A 24,515-nucleotide genomic window follows, 5' to 3' on the forward strand; every position below is an offset into this window, starting at 1 on the left:
GGGAACAAACTTCACATTTTAATGCACGAGTACCTTTTTTTCTTTGCTGAATTTGACATGTTGTAGAGAAAAAGAAACATTAAATGTGGATTATGCACAAAAATGCAGTTCTGGACCAGACACACTGTCTGACATTAATCCAAACACAGAACACTAATAGCTTTAGCAAGTGTCAGACATGCCTACAAGTTATTAAACAGAATAATACGTTCTTAGAGCAGATTCTACAAGTTCTCATGTTTTGCAACATAATTGCCACTTGTTCTGTCTAACGTGGGCACTATTTGGCACAACACTAGTTTCCTCTCCCTGACGTTAATGTGTAATACTTGCACTAGCAGTCTCGGCTCTGTTTAGATACCAGTTGTTAGCAGTTGATAGCAGTTGATAACGTTGATCATTTTGTTCCTGGTTTAAATGTACCTGTTAATGTGATTAGGGAACTGCTTTTGTTCCACCGTGGCTGAAAAGCTGGTTTAAGTGGTTTATCATTTGTCCCTGTTTTTGATATTTTTACTCATTTATGCTATAAGTCCTACATCAGTTTAGTGTCCATACTCACCCTGTGCTTATCTCTGTGACCTTGGGAGGTCATTTCACTGGTCAGTGAGCAGAAGGAAATGCTAATCGTGGCTGCTTTATTTGCTTTGCTTGGACTCAGCAAGCTCAGCTGTTGGGTGATCTTTAGTAATGCAATTACATGTTGTCATACAGTTCGGTGGCTGACCTCTAGAGGGGTCAAAAGGCCTGGAGTTCTATTTTTTGGTCATTTGTATATGCCATGTTGAGTACTTGGTTAACTTTGTCATCCTTATGAATACTGTATGGTATTTAGATTGCTTGTAGGTTACTGTTAAGCAACATTAAATAAATCTTTTGCTTAAAACTATTGTTTTTATTTATTGATGTTATAGTATACACACGGGATGCAAATTATACAAGTTCCTTACTATTATTGGATATCATTAGTGGCTGGTTAACTGTGAAGCCACCACATACGTCACTGTGGAATAGTACACAACATTATTAATAAATGTTCTATATATACAAATTATCCATCCATCCATCCATCCATCCACCCTCCCATCCATCCATCCATCCATCCATCCACCCTCCCATCCATCCACCCTCCCATCCATCCACCCACCCATCCATTCCATCCATTCATCCACCCATCCACCCATCCATCCGTTCATTCATCCACCCATCCATCCACCCATCCATTCCATCCATTCCATCCATCCACCCATCCATCCATTCATTCATCCACCCATCCACCCATCCATTCCATCCATCCATTCATCCATTCCATCCATTCATCCACCCATACATCCATCCATCCATCCACCCATCCATTCCATCCATTCCATCCATTCATCCACCCATACATCCATCCATCCATCCACCCATTCATTCATCCATTCCATCCATTCCATCCATTCATCCACCCATACATCCATCCATCCATTCATCCATTCCATCCATTCCATCCATTCATCCACCCATACATCCATCCATCCATCCACCCATCCATTGCATCCACCCATCCATTCCATCCATTCATCCACCCATCCATTCCATCCATCCACCCATCCATCCATTCATTCATCCACCCATCCACCCATCCATTCCATCCATCCATTCATCCATTCATCCATTCCTCCATTCCATCCATTCCATCCATTCATCCACCCATCCATTCCATCCATCCACCCATCCATCCATTCATTCATCCACCCATCCACCCATCCATTCCATCCATCCATTCATCCATTCCATCCATTCCATCCATTCATCCACCCACCCACCCATCCATCCATCCACCCATCCACCCATCCATCCATTCCATCCATTCATTCATTCATCCATCCATCCATTCCATCCAGTCCATCCATTCATCCATTCCATCCATCCATCCATCCATCCATTCCATTCATCCACCCATCCATCCACCCATCCATCCATCCATCCATCCATCCATCCATCCACCCATCCACCCATCCACCCATCCATCCATCCATCCACCCATCCATCCACCCATCCATCCATCCATTCATTCACCCATCCATTCCATCCATCCACCCATCCACCCATCCATCCATCCACCCATCCATCCATTCATCCACCCATCCATCCATCCACCCATCCATCCACCCATCCACCCATCGACCCATCCATCCATCCATTCCATCCATTCCATTCATTCATCCACCCATCTATCCACCCATCCATCCATCCATCCACCCATCCACCCATCCATCCATCCACCCATCCATCCATCCATTCCATCCATCCATCCATCCATCCATTCCATCCATTCATCCACCCATCCACCCATCCATCCAGCCATCCATCCATCCATCCATCCACCCATCCACCCATTCATCCATCCATCCATCCATCCATTCCATCCATTCATCCACCCATCTATCCACCCATCCATCCATCCATTCATCCACCCATCCATCCATCCATCCATCTGCCCACCCACCCACCCATCTATCTGCATGGACACTTAAGTGCTGGGTGCTCAGGTGTGTTTGCAGTGACAGTGTGTGACAGTGCAAGACAGTTCAAGAGTTCAAGAGAGGCTTTATTGTCATTTCAGCTATATACAAGTACATATTGAAACGAAACAATATTCCTGCAGGACCAGGGTGCAACATAGAACATCCAGCGTAGAGCAGCGTAGGGTTTTTATAGCAGCAGATATATAAAGGAGTAAGGTGCAAAAATGCAAAAGCTTCTGCAAAGATGCAAGTAATACAGTCACAGTAATACAATACAGTAGTTGTATGTATTTAAGTTGTCAGAATCCAGCAAACAAACTGTGTTGATTGTGTGTGTGGTCGTGTGTGTGCAGAGTATAAATACCACATTAGTCTATGAACAATCTTTGTTTTTAGTGTTTTTCAGTAAGTGCATGATCTTATATAAATGCTATAAGCACATACTTCATACTGGCTTCATACTGTGTTGTGTGTTTCCTCACTAGGTTTGTAAGCAGTGATCCAGAATGCACAGTTAATGCCTGCCTGGCTGTCCCTCAGCGGTAAATACATGGCAGCATTAGGGGTGAGTTCAAATTGTGCATGCACTACACAAATAAGCATTAAAGCACATACAGAGTGAAAACCTCACCTAGGTCCACTAAGTCAGTGGTTTGCAACCGGGGGGCTGAGGCTGGGACCCCCCTCAGTGAGCTCAGAGGGGGGGGTCCCCCATTGCATTGTGTTGAGAAGATTACAAAAGAATCACGCGTGATGAATGGGAAATCAATAGGCTCTTGGTATATGGGAGTTGTATTGTGATAAAGATCTATATTACAGTGTCTATAGCCTACGTTGGGTCTTTGAGAATGGACACATTTGATTTGGCCACCACAAAAGTGCAAAGTTCAATGGACGGCAACTAAGAAAGATTCCGATTGAGTTGTTGATGCAGATCACAATACGTTTTGTTGTCCATGCTGAAAGTGTTAGAATAATATCATAACCCATGTTCAATTTTTTGAACACGGAGGGGTTGAGAACCACTGCACTAAGTCATGTCTTATGAAACTTTTAATGCCACACACTAGTCCAGGTATCATAAATGTTTGGTACTGATGTAAATGAACTGCATCAATATTAAGTAAGAATTCCGTATCTATAGACCACTGAAGTCGTGCATCATTCTGTAGCCCTCGTTATGCCCATATTTGGAGACCCGGGTCTAAGCCCGATTTCCTATGGCAAAAATGAATGGGGTTTTCAAAAAATCGGCTCTAACGCATCCTGTGCTAAATAAACATGTTCAGAACCCTATACGTTTTGTCCTGTGTACATTTTTCTCCTGTACATCACTGGATCCTCGGAATTACGAGATTGTTAAAGGGTCGTAATACTAATAATGCTACACGAAAGCTAATGCTACCGCGCATTAATTAGACGTCACTGAACTACACCAAAGCAAGGCGTACTATGGTGGTCGTATCGCCTTGTGGTTTGTCCTCCTTTTTTAAGGATGATTACAAAAGTATTAAAACAGGTGAAAACCACTTTCATAAAACAAAACGTAACAGCCTTGGAGCATTTTTTATAACTACAGGATGCGAGAGAGGCCATTTTCGAAATCTCCATTCATTTTTATCATTCGAAATTTCTCTTAGACCCAGGTTACCAAATATGGGCATAACAACATGGCGTGGACTACAAAATGACGACACGACTTCAGTGGTCTATTGATTAGATCAGCCAGCATTCTGCATTTTATTCAGTTTGTGCTTTTTCTCCTAATCTAGTAATAGCCAATTATTCTCCTCTGCTGCTGCTAATACTCTTAAACCTCGGCCCTCTAACGTCCGCCATTTAGTTCCTATTGCTTGGTCCCCTAAAAATCAATGGCTAGATCACCTCACAGCATTGTTCTTTTCCAGTGACAACAGAGGGCGACAAAAGGGCTTCTTTAATTTAATTCTTCACTTTAAAAATATATAAATACATAATATCGGTCTATTCAATGTATTTATTTGATTAGGTTTGTTAATTTTTAATAAGTAGCATATTATGTTTAAAATATCTTAGGGCCAAAAGTGCCCTGATGGTTCTTTTCTGACTGCTACAGACCCCCACTCTGACCAAGCAAGAAGGGTTCACACAGGGATCAGTATTGCATACAGTGTTTCTCAGCAGATGCCCCTGATCAGCAAGCAAAGGCTGTATCTGCAGCAGCAATTAGAAATCCTTTCAGCCCTCCCACCCTCAGGCATGTGGGTGCCAGTCATTTCTGGGTAGGTGCCTGGCTGGCCTTTAGCAGAGCTGATAATTGAACTCGAGAGCTCGAAGTATTAGCAGTGGTGGGCTAGCTTTTTGTTTTACTTCTGCACCCTCCTAGTGCCCTATCATTCATTTTTAATATAAACATTAATTTAAGCATGGTGTTCTCTCAAAGATGACCTTTGTAACTCTCGCTGCATTTTGTCATTCAAAGAATGAAAACTGGTTTATGGTTAATGATTTAGAAGTTTGTACATTGGTAATTTGTAGTGGTCAGGGTAGTAAATGCAGTTAAAACTGACTTCTATTTGCTGTTGTAATAATGTGGGCAGCAAAGAAACCTGGATTTGCATTTTATGTGCACTTTAAATAATTCAGATAATAAAACTTCAAATAATTATAATGGAAATGTGTTCAGAAGTTTAATTTCCTTTGAACTAGTGTCGGTGTATTTGCAGTATGAAGCAGCACTTCCTCTGTGGCCCACAACAGAGGAAGACTCTTGTCAGTTAAAATTGAGCACAGTCTGTTTTACATGTTTGATGAATAGTGGCTCCTGAGTAAACTGCAAGACAGAATATCCTGTTTTGGGCAGCTCTGCCAAATGGTGTAGAGTGTTCTGTTAATGCGGCAGTCATCTGCCCTACCCTGTCTTGTTCTATTGTATTTTTTTTAATGCATTTTCTCCCGATATTTAGCATGTCCAATTTTTACCCAGTTGCGTTATGCTTCCTCTCTACTGGTGCTGACCCCCGCCCCTGATTGAGGAGAGCGAACTGACACACACCCCCTCCGACACACAAGCAGTAGCCGACTGCATTTTTTCACCTGCACCTGCCGAGTTCATATGCGAATCAGCCCTGTGCTCGGAGAGCCACACCCTGATCAGCATTATTCCTCTACTCTGTGGAGGTCGTAATTGCATCAGTTATGGTGTATCTATCCGGCTCCCTAACCCAAACGTTGTTCATACAGCCGCCCAGCCCAGCCGGATGGCAGAGCTGAGTATTCGAAATCCCAGCTCTGGTGTGCTAGTGTATTTTACCGCTGCGCCACCTGAGCGGCTCTGTTGTATTTTTTTTTAAGGTAAAACAATGGAAAATACTTTGAGCACGGAAAGTTTGCGTTAATGACAATTTGAATGTCATGTTATTTGTACAATGTTACCTGCAAATTTACATTGTTAATGTGTATTGTATTGTGAGACTCAAACTCTAGAAATGTTTTATATATACAGTGGTGTTCAAAAAAATAGCAGTGATTTTAAAAAAGCGAATAAAGCACAAAATCATTATAATAACTTTTATTTCCATAAATGCAAATGCACTAAAAATACTCCACTTTCAATTCTAAATCAAAACATTAACAACATTTAGTCAGTTTGTGTTAATCCTTTACAGAAAATTAAGAAAAATTAATATTAGGCTGTTCAAAATAATAGCAGTGCCAGCATTTTTCTTTAAAAACTCAAAAAATTTATCTATAAATTGAAAAAATGTTTGAGGTTTCACTTTACTTTAAATTACTGAACTAATATTTGGTGGCAGAACAATTGTTTCCGAAATCTGTGTTGCATGGAGTCGATCAACTTCTGGCACCTCTGAACAGGTATTCCAGTCCAGGATGATTAGACGACATTCCACAGTTCTTCTGCAATTTTGGGTTTTGCCTCAAAAAAACGTGTTTCAGATATCAGAACACAAGTTCTCTCTGGGATTGAAGTCAGGGGATTGTGCTGGTTACTCTATTACCTCAATCTTGTTTGTCTGTAACCAAGATGTTTTGGGTCATTGTCATGTTGAAACACCCATTTTAAGGACATTTCTTCTTCAACATAGGGCAACATGATCATCTCAAGTATTCTGATATATTTAATCTGATCCATGATCCCTCGTATGTGATAAATAGGCATAACACCATGGTATGAAAAACATCCTCATATCATCATTTTGTACCACCATGCTTTACTGTCTTCACAGTGTACTGTGGCTTGAATTCAGTGCTCGATGGTCGTCTGACATACTGTCTACGGCCACTAGACCCAAAAAAAACAATTTTGCTTTCACCAGTCCACAAAATGTTGAGCCATTTCTCTTTGGAACAGTCAATGTGTTCCTTGGCAAATGTTAACCCATTCAGGACACGTCTTTTTCTTAACAACGGGACTTTGCAGGAGTTCTTGCTGGTAAATTGGCTTCATTTAATCATCTTCTGTACTCACTGGTAAATTTAGATGTTCCTTGATCTTTCTGGAGGTGATCATTGGCTGAGTATTTGCTATTTTGGCTAATCTTCGATCCAGTTGAACAGTAGTTCCACGCTTCCTTCTGCGTCTTTCAGGTTTTCGTTGTCACTTCAAGGCATTTGAGATCATTTTAGCTGAGCAGGCTATCATTTGCTGCACTTCTCTGTATGTTTTTTTCTCTCTACAATCAACTTTTTAATCAAAGTACGCTGTTCATCAGAACAATGTCTGGAACAACCCAGTATTTCAGAAGGAAATGTGCTATGACCAACCTGTGCAACATTTGCCCCCCTCCTACCTTAAATAAGGGCCAAAACTGACACCAGTTCTTCTGCAGAATGAATGACTTCAAAATAATAGCAGTGAGGAGTTCAATTGGTGAACAACCCCCTTTCAATCAATGCTTCGATTACTCAGAATGAGCGGCATGCATGTCCTAATTGTTGGTTTTTTTTTTTTTTCATTACTCTACTACACTTTCAAGTCAATTTTTTGCTATGTAGAAATATCACTTCTACTAAAAACAGTGATTCATCAGGTTAATGGTGTTGGACTGCTATTTTTTTGAACACTACTGTACAACCCCAAATCAGAAAAAGTTGGGACAGTATGGAAAAGCACATACAAAACTGCAGTGTTTCTTACATTTTATTTATTTATATTTTATTGCAGACAGCATAAACTGCCATGTTTTGTCTGGTCAACTTCATTTCATTTGTTAATATATACATCTTTTCCTGTATTTCAGGCCTGCACTATGTTTCAAAATGGTTAGGACTTGGCAATTTAGGGCTAGTTATGTAAAAATAAATAAATAAATAATTGTAATCATGATTTGGAACATCAGTATACACAAAAGGCTGAGTCTTTGAGAAGCAAAAATTAAAAGATGATATCCGGTTTGTCAATAAAAAGTGTGCGAATATTGGAATGCTTAAAAACAGTGTTCCTTAAAGAGAGATTGGGAGGGATTTGCATATTTCTCCCTCCACAGCGTATAATATCATTACATGATTCAAGAAAGAAATTTCACTGCTTAAAGAGCATGGGTGCAAGCCTAGGCTGAACATCTTTTTTAGGGACATTCATGCATTTTTTGACAAGACAATGCAAAACCACATGCTGTGAACATTACAAAGGCATGGTTGCCAAAGAAGAGGGTAGGGGTAGTGGACTGGCCTGTCTGCATTAATTACCTGTCCCCAATAGAGAATGTGTGGAGAATTTTAAAACGAAAAAATGCAACACAAAAAAACTCATACTTTTGCACACCTTAAGACGTGTTTGCAGGGAATGGGACAAAATAACACCTGAAACACTTTTTATAATGTATCCTCAGTGCCAAAACATATTTTAAGTGTTGTGAGCAGGAATATCAGCATTACAAAGTGGAAAATGCTTTATCGTCCCAATAATTTTTTTTAGAATGTGTTGCAGGCCTTAAATGCAGGAATGGATGTTTATTAACAAATGAAATGAAGTTGACCAGACAAAACATGAAATATCTCAGGTTCATCCTGTCTGCTATGAAATAAAAGTTAAAGTAAATGTAATAATCCATGTTTTTATTTGCATATTCCATACTGTCTTAACTTTTTCTGATTTGGGGTTGTAGAAAAATGAAGTGGAATAGCATAATATATTAAATACAGTTCATTTTTACCTTTCTTTCTGTAAAGTGCAGAAATGCTTAAATGTTAAATGTAAATTTCTGACTGAGTGTAAGCAGCTTTTTATGCGATGCAATTGATGAACAATAGTGCAGAAAGAAGTTGTAGTCCAGCTGTAGTACAGATGTGGTATTGCACATGCCATGAGTGATGTGTGTGTGTCTTGTGTGAACAATGGTGGAATGAGCCAAGGTAGAAGGAGAGTTACATATTGCTTAGCATTCTGATGACCTGTAGGTAAAAGCTGTTCTTCAGCCTGTTGTTCCTGGATTGAATGCGGTTTTGTAACAAGTCCATGTACAGGGTGAGCGTGGTCAGTAGTGATTTTGAAAGCTTTCTTTAGACATAGTCTGTGGTACATGTATTTAATGCTGTGAGTTTATTACCATTGATGAGCTCATCTGCTCTCAATACTCTCTGGAGAGCCTTGTGGTCATGTAGGGAGCTGCTGTCGAACCAGACAGTCGTTCAGCCTGTTGGTTGATATCTATGGTGCACTTGCAGTAGTTCATCAAGATTTTGTGCAGGTGAGCAAACTTCTCAAGCCCACAAAGGAAGTGAAGTTGCTGACGAGCTGTTTGTTTGTTTGTTTGTTAGGATTTTAACGTCATGTTTTACACTTTGGTTACATTCATGACAGGAACGGTAGTTACTCATTACACAAGATTCATCAGTTCACAAGGTTATATCAAACACAGCCAACTTGTGTACAAGGGGGCGTGTAGTCGACGTTAAGGCAGAGGTGGCTGTTACTACACTACTCAGCTAACGTTCTGACCCCTGTTGAGGCCCAGGATGGTGGTATCATCAGCAAATTTGAGGATGATGTTGAAGCTGTGCTTGGCAACACAGTCAGGTATACACAGGGAGTACAAGAGGGGTCTAAGAACACATCCCTGATGAACTCCTGTGTTCAATCATTGGGGAGGGGGTGTGGTTGCAAGTTCTCACCACTTGAGGTCTGCTAATCAGAAAGTCCAAAATCTAATTGCAAAAATGGCTCTTGGCATGTTGATGAATTTTACTGCAGTTATGGTGTTGAATACAGAGCTGTAGTTGATGAACAACATCCTCACGTAGGAGTTTTTAATCCATTAAAGCCAGAAGAGAGGACCAAATGTGCATTTTGATAAGCTGCTCAAATCACTTTCTGATGGTAGAGGTCACAGCTACAGGTTGGTTGTCGTTCAGAGATTCGACTGCAGATCTCTTGGGTACTGGAACATAGTAGTTTTTTAAAAGCATATCGGGATTACAGACAGGTTTAGGGAGAGGTTAAAGATGTCTGTGAAAACCTTTGATAGCTGCTTGGCACAGGCTTGTAAGGACACAGCTGTGGGTGCCATTAGGACCTGGTGCTGTGCGTTGGTTCACCGTCCTCAATGATCTTATCACATCAGACTCAGAAATGATTAGTGTGCAGCTGTTACTGTCCACTAGTGGTTTCACTGCCACAAAGGTGTAACCTGTGTCAAACTAAGCATATAAGGTGTTCAGCTTATCTGGTAATGAGGCAAAATGACCTAGATCAACGATGCGTCTGCTACTTATAATTTATTGCAGTTAAAGTGTTCTCTTTATGTCAGCTAGTATTATAATGTCATTCTAATAATATTATTTCTTTTTTACAATCTCATGCTCACATTCATCCTATCTGACAAAGAGCCATTTGTTGAGCACTGAAATTAAATGACAGATTGTGCTGCTGTGCGAGTTTAGGATATAAACACAATAATCAGATATGTCATATGGTATCAGAATTATAGTGAAATTACATGACAGAAGGGCTGTTTGTTCTAAATAGAGTCTCCAGCACATTTGTCTTTAAGTAGTTTATTTGCATTTGCTTACTTTACCATGCATCTAACTTTGATTTTGTTCATTGCAAGAAGGACACACAATATACAAAAAGCAAGATTTAATATGTATAAATTTGGGAGGTTGGTTTTACTAAAAGCCTCGTCTAAACCATTCTCTGCCCAAAAGGCACACATTGTTATTTTACAGATTGCCTAAAGCTTTCTATTCCTCTAATTCTTTCAGTTCTTCCATCCAGCTATATGGCTAATATTAAAATGTATATCTATTATTAAACGATTCAAGAAATCTGGAGAAATTCCAGTGCATAATGGGCAAGGGTACACACCTAAGATCACCTTTCCCTCATATGGCACTGTATTAAAAACAGCCATTCAGCAATAGCTGATATAACCACATGAGCAAGAGTTTACTTAGGTGATTTTCTGTCAGCACTACAATACAGTGCTACATTCACAAATGCCACTTAAAACTTTACTGTGCAAAAACAAAGCCTTATGTTATGTATGTCCAAAAGCACCGTCATGTTCTCGGCGCTTGAACCAGTTACCTTCCGATCAATTGTCTAGTACCTTACCTTTTACCATTTTACACATGAACATCCCTGGTACATGTAATGTGAAGTATAAAAATGACAGTAATGAGGCAACACATGCATCTAGATGTACTTTAATACATGGTTCTGTTTGTGTACATTTGTACTATTGGTATTTTTGCAGTTGCACAGCTGTGCATATCTGCATTACTTTTCTGTCTCAATAAAAATAACCTATTACAAGTCTAATTGCATATGCTGTAATTGTTATTAGCTTAGAAATTAAATCATGAGATGTAAGGCCAAAAATCAACGTATTAAAAGTGTAATCGACCAATAGAAAATCAGATTTATTGGGGCTTAATTATCAAAATTATGTTATTTATGTTTTTATGAATAGCATATTTGTGTTTTATGCTTTCACCTGCTATGTGCCACTACCAATTTAATTTTAAAATGATAAAAACTATTATTGCAACCATCTCTATTGTTTTGAACACATTAGGAAGGCTCTATCAAGGAAGTGGATAATGTGTTGTTAGTTTTAGTCTACCTCTTATGTGCATCTATTATTAAAAATATCAATGCCTGACTCGACTTCCAATTCGTATATCAGTTTTTTGTGTGTGTAATGGTTCTGTCCATCTTTCTTTTTAGAACCCAGACATGCTTACAAGGAAGATCAAATTGTGGGACATTAATGCCCACATTACTTGTCGCCTGTGTGAGGGGTACCTAATCGACGCCACCACTGTCACTGAGTGCTTACATACCTGTGAGTAGACACATTCACACACACACACACACTCACTAACACACATTGTTGTTTAGTTTGCCAGCAAGTTTTTGTTTAGTATGTTACCCCAGGCTTCTCCTAGCAACTGTTAAAACAAAACCTAAGTACCTAAGGTGTGTTCAATCAATGATATAAACATGACTGTGGCCTTGTGCACAAAGCAAGGTTCATAAAAACATGGAGAAGAAATGGTTCTCCTGTGGTCTACGCAGAGCACTGACCTCAGACTGGAACATCAGTTGATGCTTTCTTGACCAAAATCAGTGCCCAGCCATACAGATGCTGTTTTGACTGAATGGGCACAAATTCCCACAGACTTGTCAAAGTCTTGTGAATAGCCTTCTTAGAACAGTGGTTGTTTCTGTAGCTGAGAAGATCACATAGAGGTCAAATGGTTTTAATACCATTTTGTTTTTTAAATGGGATATCCGACAAGCTCATTTCATTGCGTTTTGTAAAATGTAATAAAAACAATATCAGTGATTTGTTTATTGAATCTATTTAAATATCAGACTCTGCAATATTACATTATATGCCAATAGAATATAAATAAAACAAATAATCGGGTCATTTCTGTGTGTAGAAATCTGGCTCTACTAATAAAACTGTGGTACAAACATATAGATTAGATATGTTGTATAATAATTGTGTAAGATTTGAAAAATGTACAATATATATATATACAGTGTATCACAAAAGTGAGTACACCCCTCACATTTCTGCAGATATTTAAGTATATCTATTCATGGGACAACACTGACAAAATGACACTTTGACACAATGAAAAGTAGTCTGTGTGCAGCTTATATAACAGTGTAAATTTATTCTTCCCTCAAAATAACTCAATATACAGCCATTAATGTCTAAACCACCGGCAACAAAAGTGAGTACACCCCTAAGAGACTACACCCCTAAATGTCCAAATTGAGCACTGCTTGTCATTTTCCCTCCAAAATGTCATGTGATTTGTTAGTGTTACTAGGTCTCAGGTGTGCATAGGGAGCAGGTGTGTTCAATTTAGTAGTACAGCTCTCACACTCTCTCATACTGGTCACTGAAAGTTCCAACATGGCACCTCATGGCAAAGAACTCTCTGAGGATCTTAAAAGACGAATTGTTGTGCTACATGAAGATGGCCAAGGCTACAAGAAGATTGCCAACACCCTGAAACTGAGCTGCAGCACAGTGGCCAAGATCATCCAGCGTTTTAAAAGAGCAGGGTCCACTCAGAACAGACCTCGCGTTGGTCGTCCAAAGAAGCTGAGTGCACGTGCTCAGCGTCACATCCAACTGCTGTCTTTGAAAGATAGGCGCAGGAGTGCTGTCAGCATTGCTGCAGAGATTGAAAAGGTGGGGGGTCAGCCTGTCAGTGCTCAGACCGTACGCCGCACACTACATCAAATTGGTCTGCATGGCTGTCACCCCAGAAGGAAGCCTCTTCTGAAGTCTCTACACAAGAAAGCCCGCAAACAGTTTGCTGAAGACATGTCAACAAAGGACATGGATTACTGGAACCATGTCCTATGGTCTGATGAGACCAAGATTAATTTGTTTGGTTCAGATGGTCTCAAGCATGTGTGGCGGCAATCAGGTGAGGAGTACAAAGATAAGTGTGTCATGCCTACAGTCAAGCATGGTGGTGGGAATGCCATGGTCTGGGTCTGCATGAGTGCAGCAGGTGTTGGGGAGTTACATTTCATTGAGGGACACATGAACTCCAATATGTACTGTGAAATACTGAAGCAGAGCATGATCCCCTCCCTCCAGAAACTGGGTCGCAGGGCAGTGTTCCAGCATGATAATGACCCCAAACACACCTCTAAGACGACCACTGCTTTACTGAAGAGGCTGAGGGTAAAGGTGATGGACTGGCCAAGCATGTCTCCAGACCTAAACCCAATAGAACATCTTTGGGGCATCCTCAAGCGGAAGGTGGAGGAGCGCAAAGTCTCGAATATCCGCCAGCTCCGTGATGTCGTCATGGAGGAGTGGAAAAGCATTCCAGTGGCAACCTGTGAAGCTCTGGTAAACTCCATGCCCAGGAGAGTTAAGGAAGTTCTGGGAAATAATGGTGGCCACACAAAATATTGACACTTCAGGAACTTTCACTAAGGGGTGTACTCACTTTTGTTGTCGGTGGTTTAGACATTAATGGCTGTATATTGAGTTATTTTGAGGGATGAATAAATGTACACTGTTATATAAGCTGCACACAGACTACTTTTCATTGTGTCAAAGTGTCATTTTGTCAGTGTTGTCCCATGAAAAGATATACTTAAATATCTGCAGAAATGTGAGGGGTGTACTCACTTTTGTGATACACTGTATATATATATACATATACAATTTTGGCCGTCTCACCCATTCCCAGTAATGTTAGCAGTTAGGTATATTCAGGAGGGCATAGAGTTGATTTTGGATTATGTTTTAATGAGGACAAATACTAATTTTGTATTTTAAATTATAGGGTATTAAACAAATAGCAAAAAGGCAGACTTTCATCATATAAAAGTTTGAAGTACCTCATCCAATATATGTAGGCTAACAAAGTAGCAAAGTAGGCACATACTACTGATCTGTTATCCTTAATTTAAACACTTGTTTTATTTTCTAAACACTTTTTTTGCTTAGTGATATTGCTTTTTTGTACTTTTATTTAGTGTCTGAGATATGTTCTACAACTATATAGTCATTTAAAAATCATTTTAAACCCTAGAATGTTTCATTCATAGCTTAATAGCACTGTTAGCGCATGTGTATTGGGCAGCAGAGGGAGCCATTGTACCACTTATAATCTGATTTTAAGCTGCCGTTACCAAAACTAAATGAAAGTTCTGGTGTCGTGACTATTTTACCTTGTTGCTTGTAAACAACTAAATCAATAATTACAGAAATTAGGTTACTCATATTTTAAAATCTCAAATGCCAAAAAGGTTATTATATTAGTACCATTGATCTAGCTGTTATGTAATTATTGTAAAACACAATATTGTGTAACCTAATTTTCTGTCTGTGTTGTCTGTATTGTGTGTATTCAGTCTGTCGGAGCTGTTTAGTGAAGTATCTGGAGGAGAACAACACGTGCCCCACGTGCAGGATTGTCATTCACCAGAGCCACCCACTGCAGTATATTGGGTGAGTGCACACTGCAGCAGATAGACGCAACCCGCCCTACACACATCTATCACACAATGACATAGAACCAGTGTTGCCCCTCTCTAATTTAAGAATTCTTAAGATGTTGCCACAAAAATCCCAAGTAACTGAAAACAACAAGAATTATATATACCACAGTTATTCACAAAAACAAAAACAAAAGGAGTTAACTGACAAAAAAATAAGATCATTATCAGTGTTAATACTTACAAACTGCAATATTGTTGTTGAATGGTTGAATGCGAGTGCCAGACATGGCATTACAAGATTTTTTTTACTTCTAAAACTAAAGCAATTCATGTTTCACCCACAGGAGACATATTTTATTAGTCTTGCTGACCCCGCACACATGCATGTTTAATGTTATCCAGTTCAGTCTGGAAAAAAAACAAAACAAAAAAAACAACAACTTAAAAATAGGGCAAACAGTGAAGATAAATCATGTGTGTGTCTTTAAGAGAGGTGTATAGTGGGAGATGCTCTGTTCACAGTTCACAAGCAAAGCGTAAGTTTCTTTTCTCAGTCAGCTCTACGTTTTTACTGTTATTAATAAATGTCGTGGTTTTAAATAAACACCAGCTACTGGAACATTTTGTGTGACTCGCTTACCTTAAAAAGCTCAGGCTTAATTAAACTGGTTATTACCACAGAGCGGTAACCGAGTCAGACTCATTCTGCCTGTGGAGCTAAAAGTTTTCTGTCAGTTAAATCGAACTTAGCAATTGATGTACTTTTGCCTCTGCTTGGCAGTATGCGAGATCCATCTTAACGGGGATCACTGTGATTGCAATCATTAAACGATGCCATGAGAAAATCACTGCTATCGCAACAATTACCAAAAAACAGAAATAAAATGCCCAACACCTGTGACGCCATGTACTCGCGTCTAAGAAAATGTAAGTAAGTAAAGAAGTAAATGTACAGTAGCCGTAGAAATGACCAGCGACAGCCAAAGGTTATTATTTAGTAGTAGTATGCTTTGTCATTCCTTATTTATGACTGTAGACCATAAAAGATTTTAATTGCTCGAGTGCAATTTAAAAATTCCAAGATCACTTGGCAAAATCCCCTAAATCCCAAGTTGATCCCCCAAATCCCAAGATCTTGGAAAGAATTCCAAGCAGTGGCAACACTGCATAAAACTATAAGGTTCAAGTTAGCTATGCTTTTTGTCTATGCTGCATCATTCATGAGGCATGTTGTTGTGGGATTCTCTTTTTAGTTCTTATCACACAATGGTTCCCATAAAGTATGAATAGTTCATGCACAGGTAATGAGCACAATTAGTTCTCAAAACTGTTCATTATTTAAGATGCAGATAAAAACACGGATTAATGTTGTCAATTCATCCCAAATGTGTTTAGTGGAATTGAGGTCAGGTCTGTGCAGGCCACTGGAGTTCTTCCACATCAAACTTGTCAAGCCATGTGTTAATCAACCCAGCTTTGCATGCTGGAACGTTTCTTTATATAAGGTGTGTTTGAAAACCTAGGGAGCTCGCTACATGGACAGCATTTTACATCATCCTACGTGCGCTCCCGAGAAAGAGGCTGTTCGAAATCCTAGATGCCTTAATATGCTCACTAGTAAGGTATCTTAAAATTTCAACAGTATTTTGACTCAAGAACTTAGCGATGAAGGCAATCCCAGCATTCAGTGCGGCACAACTTTTCTCACAGAAATATTAAAAACATGGCGGACGGTGCGTTATTTTCAAATGCAAATAAATTATTATTGATTTTTTATTTGTATAAACTTGCACAAGTGTCATTTATTTGCAAATTTGGTCAGCGAATTTAACTGTTTTCGGTACACGAAGGGAGATGTTAGTTGACATGCTAGTGCGTTGTGCCACCCCATCCCATTGGTTTGAATGGCATCCGACTAGCTGTGTTAGCTTAGTTAGCGAAAACTGATGGAATCGCTGTCTAAGTAGTGCGTTCTTAGAATCGTCTCTACTTAGGCAGCTGCCTATGTAGGCAGTAAGACAGCAAGGCAGCTCACTAGGTTTTTGAACACCCATAGTGGACCTGAATGTGAAAGAACTTCATCTGCCTGCATAGACCTCAAACCTCAACATTTGGGAATAATTAAAATGCTTAATGTAAACCCATTATCTTTAAACCTTATTGCCTTACATTAGTGCACAACCCGATCAATGGTTTCCTGAAATCTGATGAAAAGCTTTTGAGTTGATGTACAGTGTATCACAAAAGTGAGTACACCCCTCACATTTCTGCAAATATTTTATTATATCTTTTCATGGGACAACACTGTAGAACTAAAACTTGGATATAACTTAGAGTAGTCAGTGTACAACTTGTATAGCAGTGTAGATTTACTGTCTTCTGAAAATAACTCAACACACAGCCATTAATGTCTAAATGGCTGGCAACATAAGTGAGTACACCCCACAGTGAACATGTCCAAATTGTGCCCAAAGTGTCAATATTTTGTGTGACCACCATTATTATCCAGCACTGCCTTAACCCTCCTGGGCATGGAATTCACCAGAGCTGCACAGGTTGCTACTGGAATCCTCTTCCACTCCTCCATGATGACATCACGGAGCTGGTGGATGTTAGACACCTTGAACTCCTCCACCTTCGACTTGAGGATGCGCCACAGGTGCTCAATTGGGTTTAGTCCATCACCTTTACCTTCAGCTTCCTCAGCAAGGCAGTTGTCATCTTGAAGGTTGTGTTTGGGGTCGTTATCCTGTTGGAAAACTGCCATGAGGCCCAGTTTTCGAAGGGAGGGGATCATGCTCTGTTTCAGAATGTCACAGTACATGTTGGAATTCATGTTTCCCTCAATGAACTGCAGCTCCCCAGTGCCAGCAACACTCATGCAGCCCAAGACCATGATGCTACCACCACCATGCTTGACTGTAGGCAAGATACAGTTGTCTTGGTACTTCTCACCAGGGCGCCGCCACACATGCTGGACACCATCTGAGCCAAACAAGTTTATCTAGGTCTCGTCAGACCACAGGGCATTCCAGTAATCCATGTTCTTGGACTGCTTGTCTTCAGCAAACTGTTTGCTGGCTTTCTTGTGCGTCAGCTTCCTTCTGGGATGACGACCATGCAGACCGAGTTGATGCAGTGTGCGGCGTATGGTCTGAGCACTGACAGGCTGACCTCCCACGTCTTCAACCTCTGCAGCAATGCTGGCAGCACTCATGTGTCTATTTTTTAAAGCCAACCTCTGGATATGACGCCGAACACGTGGACTCAACTTCTTTGGTCGACCCTGGCGAAGCCTGTTCCGAGTGGAACCTGTCCTGGAAAACCGCTGTATGACCTTGGCCACCATGCTGTAGCTCAGTTTCAGGGTGTTAGCAATCTTCTTATAGCCCAGGCCATCTTTGTGGAGAGCAACAATTCTATTTCTCACATCCTCAGAGAGTTCTTTGCCATGAGGTGCCATGTTGAATATCCAGTGGCCAGTATGAGAGAATTGTACCCAAAACACCAAATTTAACAGCCCTGCTCCCCATTTACACCTGGGACCTTGACACATGACACCAGGGAGGGGCAACGACACATTTGGGCACAATTTGGACATGTTCACTGTGGGGTGTACTCACTTATGTTGCCAGCCATTTAGACATTAATGGCTGTGTGTTGAGTTATTTTCAGAAGACAGTAAATCTACACTGCTATACAAGCTGTACACTGACTACTCTAAGTTATAGCCAAGTTTCATGTCTATAGTGTTGTCCCATGAAAAGATATAATGAAATATTTGCAGAAATGTGAGGGGTGTACTCACTTTTGTGATACACTGTATGTTATAGCAGCAAAGGAGACCAACTTTACCCCTGTGCGCAAACTTTTGGTCACAATTTGTGTTTGAGCTTTTGCGTACTGATTATTGGCTCAAGTTTTGGGTCACCTCTCACTCCATTCATTTATCAAATTCTTATCAGGGTCATAGTGAGTTCATCGCAACCTGCAAACACTGGGTGTAAGGTGGGAATACACCCTGGACCAGCTATTGATTGCAGAGTTACACAGACCTAACGCTTGCACATAAATATAGAGAAGCCAATTCACTGTCTATATGTGAGCAAAGGTGATAATCAAAACCCACCTTTCTGGTACCTATGCCAGCCAAGCCATCTTTCAGTAATTTTATACCTGTCATAATGCTAAAGTGTAGTTATGAGACTTGCTGTGATTTAAACCCACTTTCTAAGCACATTAAATATTTACTTTGCCAACCAGATGCCTCTGCAGATGCAGAGCTACACGCTGTGAGCTCAGCAGAGGGTGTATGAGGACACAGCGAGAGATGGGGACATTTTAAAGCAGCCTACGATTAAAGTATAGTATTTAAAATAAAGTACCTGCACAGAAGACCATACTTATTCCGACCTAGGTTTGACATTGATGCATTTGTTTTTATCTGTGCTGGCTTTGTTCCAGCCACAAAGTCTGATCTGATCCACACATTCAACCCATCAGATGATCTTTAAATGCCAGGCACTTTTTTATCCCCAGACCTCTGTGCCACTGCCATTGGAGCACATCAGCAATTTTAAATGAGGTCTCTTTTCCCCCGGCATAATGCAGCATCCAGGCTTGAACCACTCTGCATACATATGCACAAAAAAACTTGCTCAGTCATGCCAACATCTCAATCTAGATCCCATTTTAGCCCAGTAGGAGGCCACCAATAGCCAATCTTAGCTCATCTCTTGCTGTGTGCTGTCTTATATGAGTCTGCATGTTGTGTACTCGCCACAGGCGGAAAAACAGATAGATAGATCTCTTTATTAACCCCAGCGGTAAAATCGCACATTAATGAAGCAGAAGAAAGTCGTGAAAGTAGCAAAACACAAGCTCGGATAAAAATAAAACCTTATGCTATTAAAAATGTTCATGTCTGAAGTAATTTATACTTAATAAGCTTAATTGACCATATAGCAACACTTTTTTACAACTACACAACATGACCAAAAGTATGTCAATTTTTTTCACATTTACATCTGAGAACAGAATTATTGGCTTGATTTCTTTCTATTAGATTTTTTAATATTATATTTTTTCTATTTATTCAGAGCATTGCTTGTTTTATCCATTTTATTTTATAAACAGATCAGTGCCTGCTTTTTGCCAAAAGCTTGCCTAAGAAAGTGACCATCATATTAATGAAATTGTGACAATCAAAAGTCCAGTTAAATGCCCCACCCAGTTAAAAGTCCAGTCAAGTACCCCCCCCCTTATGTAGTGCAGTGGTACCTTGTAACTCAACGTCCCCTACACTCAAAATCTTTGAAACTCAATGCCATTTGTCGAGAAATTTGTACCTTTCAACTCAACGTGTTCAGCGTTCAACGTGTTTGTTTTTTAAAAATTTATTTAATTTCAAATTAACAATAAACAGTTGCTTTGTTCAGCTCTCGGCTTGAGTGGTGTGGTAATACGTCATAAAAGTGAGCATATGAGACGAATCTGCATTTGTGTGGAATAACCGTCTAAATCACTCTGAAAGCGTCTACATGTATCTGTGTTTAGCTGCATTTTCCTAACTGTTTCACTTTTAAACTTGTGTTATAGCTCGGGGGTCTGAGAAATTGTAAGAATTAGCTTTTTATTTCAGTGTTTTTATATTATATTTGTATTATTTTCAGTGTATAAGTGTCAAAAACAAGCCCATTATTTTACATAAGCCTAAAATATATGCAGTTCCACAGGACCATTGAATGCATTAACAGATTTCCCCATACATGCTTATAGGAAATAATACCTTAAAACTCAATGTCTTTTAAACTCAACGCCACTCCCAGAACCAATTGACGTTGAGTTTCAAGGTACCACTGTACTGTTTTTTATGAAAACATATCAAGTGCTGAATTTGGTTAAGTTTGCAAATATAACAGGAAGCAGTTAGCAAAGATAACGCTTAAAATACAGACCTTTTTCACCGTACACTGTTAGCCATAATGCTGTGCAAGTATTTTTTCAGTTCTGATCTACAGTCTTGTATGTTTTACGTAGTGTGTGCTGATAAACTTCAGTATTGACCTGTATACATAGACACATGGAATAATGTTTGCTGCTCCCAGTGCTGATCCAGGCAATGTTGTTGTAAACAATGGCCTGAGGGACTTGGAGCCCTGAGTCATTGTGTCATGGTAACTGGGTCTCAGAGGCACAACGCAGTATCTGGCGCACTGAGCTTGTGAATCTAGAGAACTGGCAATTTCCACTGTGTGGGCAGTTAAAGGTTAAAAGCTGCTCAGTGCAGCATCATAATGAATAATGTTGGAAGTGTTAATGTTGACAAACATACTGAAAGCCAGTTGTCAGGTGCAGCATTCGTGTAATGCCAAGTTCTTGTAATGCCACAACTTTTAAGTTATTTTGACTGCTGTGCAGTTCACACTACACAACTGGATCTCTTGTAATCGGGAGTCTTTTAAGTCGTTGTGGTTTTCACACTACTCGACTGATCGGGGATAGGGGGTGACACACTACACCATCTATTACCAGGAGGAATCTCAGACGAGTCTGTCTGGTCTCCCAAACTACATTTTGCCACGAAAACACACGAGAAATGACAATGGGTATAATGATACCATGTCTAAAAATATACACCAGCAAGAAACGAGCGACCTTAGTTGTTCCAGCGCTGAAGAAATGAATCTGGGTGAAGGAGTGGGTTTGGCTATATGACCAGCAGGGATTGTCTGTCTGCAGAGAGAGATGGGGACATTTTAAAGCAGGCTACAATTAAAGTATAGTATTTAAAATAAAGTACCTGCACAGAAGACCATACTTATTCCGACCTAGGTTTGACATTGATGCATTTGTTTTTATCTGTGCTGGCTTTGTTCCAGCCACAAAGTCTGATCTGATCCACACATTCAACCCATCAGATGATCTTTAAATGCCAGGCACTTTTTTATCGCAAGACCTCTGTGCCACTGCCATTGGAGCACATCAGCAATTTTAAATGAGGTCTCTTTTCCCCCGGCATAATGCAGCATCCAGGCTTGAACCACTCTGCATACATATGCACAAAAAAACTTGCTCAGTCATGCCAACATCTCAATCTAGATCCCATTTTAGCCCAGTAGGAGGCCACCAACCACCAGCAAGAAACGAGCGACCTTAGTTGTTCCAGCGCTGAAGAAATGAATCTGGGTGAAGGAGTAAGTTTGGCTACATGACCAGCAGGGATTGTCTGTCTGCAGAGAGAGTTAGAAGTCAAATAAATATTTTTTTGCAATGCAACGTTGGTATTGTGGTTTGGCGAGGAAGTCACAAATACTGTAAAGCTTGTGTGTGCCAATGTATTCTGATAGAAACTATATTATGCCCCTGTTTCACACATTTACATTTCCTCCCCCAGGGTTTCCCTTCTGTATTTTGTGTTCATAACAATTACAGCCTGATTGCAACACCTTTCACACTACATGATATTGAGACAGGGCCAGATATCTAACATGCTAGATATTTTTCTTGAGTCTGCAAGCGCTCGGCGAGCCGCTCGGATCGAGTCGTTGAACAGTTCACACATATGCGTTCAAGACCCGAGTTTCAATCCCAGAGTGAACGCAGAGTTGCTTCCGAACTGCCACATCTAGTGGCGATCTAGCGGCGACCGGTGAGAAAATCAGGGCAAAAATTGTGTAGTGTGAACTAGGAATAAGTAAGCGCTGCAAGTTTATATAAGCTCACGTTTTATAAGCATTTTAGGACTTTCTTGCAAATTTTCACTTACAAACCGAATCTTTATCTCACTGCCACATGTTATGGCAGCTGAACATGCTTGGAGTACAGTGTGAACTGCCAAACATGCTAACTTTGTGCTAACTGGAGAACAATAGTCTGTATTTTGACTACTATTTGATAGGCTATTCTATGTAGTTGCAACTATTATTTGTATTAACTTTGGGCCACTCTCTGCACTTTTTTGGAATTGGAGGTGGGGGTTGGGTGATACAATGTTGGAAATGTGTATTTAGGGATTTCACTAAAGCAATAGAAAAGCATTCATTCTACTATGTAAGGGTTGTGAGTGTTAGCCCAACACCAATCCTTATAAACCCCAAATGTTAGCCATTGTTTGGTTACTGTAAGCTGTGTAGGATTAGGGCCCTCCTGAAAGAGCATTGATCTGCCCAATGATAAAATAAAATTTAGGACAATGGTACACATGACAGTTTTGTAATGCCACGTGTCTCCTGTCTTGTTTTTTCCCCACAGCCATGACCGAACAATGCAAGACATTGTCTATAAGCTGGTGCCGGGACTGCAAGAAGGTTGGTGGTTCTTATTATATATTTATTTTCAGTCCCACACACAACAGATGTCTTGTTATTTGAGCACCAACAGTGACATTTCCAAAGTTAATCTCTTTATTTTCTCTTGTGCAGCGGAGTTGAAAAAGCAGAGAGATTTTTACCAAAAGTTGGGCATGGAGGTACCTGGGGACATTAAAGGAGAGCTGTGTAATATGAAGGTCCACCTGGACTCCCAGCGCAATGGTACGTACCACCCACACCTTGTCTGCTTGTTCTTATGTTCTTGGAGCAGGAATAGTAGATTTCCTGAATAAAGAACATTTACATTTTCTGCATTTAGCAGACGCTTTTATCCAAAATGACTTACAGTACTTTGACAGTATATTGTCTAAGCAATTAAGTGTTAGGCTACAATTGATCAGGTAAAGAACAACTCAATTCACATTTAACTGCATTAATTGTTTCAATCTCTTTATCAGTGTGCAATGGTTTTAAATTCTAAATGTAATAATACAAGAAAGGAATCCAACATTTCAACTCACAGTTCAAATCTGATGAGCGGCTACAGAAATTGTCAGTGCTTCCTAAGGAGGTTCGACAAGCTATAAAATACATGGATTGTAAATCATTAAGTAATCAGTTATTGTGGATCAAACCACTTTTTTTGCATGTTCCCCACAATATTCATCCCAATGTAGATGTATTCAGCCACTTGACTGCATATTGCCTCCTCTATTGCTGCTGATCTCCACTTCTGACTTAGAAGGGCTGTAACTATCAAAAACCCCTTCTGACACATCTGCTAGAGCCATATGCTTCTTTTCACCTGCACTAGGTTCATATGGCACTCAGTATCGTGTACGGGGAGTCACGCACTGATTTCTATTATCCCCCGTCTCTGTGGAGGCATCATTGATCAGCAGGTGTAATTGAGGCAGTTATGAGGAATCCCCTCTGGCAATCCAACCCAAGGGACGAGAAAATCATTATCCATGTAGGCGCCCAGCCTTCCGGTAGCCGAGCTGAAATTTTAACTTAGGAGTTTGAGATGTCAGCTCTGGTGTGCTGGTGTGCTTTACTGCTGCTTTAAAAAAAGCATTTGGTTTTTTTGCAATTCCTCAATTACATGATTTTAATGATGGTTTTATTATAAAAGTCAGGTGTCTGCCACAAAAAAGAAACTTTGGATAGAAAATTTAATTAGATTAAATTAGAATTAGAATTGAAAACGACATGCAATTCCTGTGCCTTACCAAAAGAGGGTGCCAAAAATGTGGA

The 24,515-nt window shown here is 40.0% G+C and overlaps 1 protein-coding gene across 1 annotated transcript in view; it reads left to right on the forward strand.

Annotated features, from left to right (window-relative positions):
* LOC134319954 (polycomb group RING finger protein 3) overlaps nucleotides 1–24,515 on the forward strand; it is a 91,919-nt gene that overhangs the window by 33,869 nt on the left and 33,535 nt on the right. The window contains exons 2-6 of the mRNA XM_063001237.1: nucleotides 2,996–3,075; nucleotides 11,683–11,800; nucleotides 14,860–14,956; nucleotides 23,200–23,255; nucleotides 23,370–23,480. Of these exons, the coding sequence (XP_062857307.1) occupies nucleotides 3,028–3,075; nucleotides 11,683–11,800; nucleotides 14,860–14,956; nucleotides 23,200–23,255; nucleotides 23,370–23,480 (430 nt within the window). The 5' untranslated portion in view covers nucleotides 2,996–3,027. The remainder of the gene's footprint in view (nucleotides 1–2,995; nucleotides 3,076–11,682; nucleotides 11,801–14,859; nucleotides 14,957–23,199; nucleotides 23,256–23,369; nucleotides 23,481–24,515) is intronic.

Source organism: Trichomycterus rosablanca, chromosome 1, assembly GCF_030014385.1.
Source record: "Trichomycterus rosablanca isolate fTriRos1 chromosome 1, fTriRos1.hap1, whole genome shotgun sequence".
Lineage (NCBI taxonomy): Eukaryota > Metazoa > Chordata > Actinopteri > Siluriformes > Trichomycteridae > Trichomycterus > Trichomycterus rosablanca.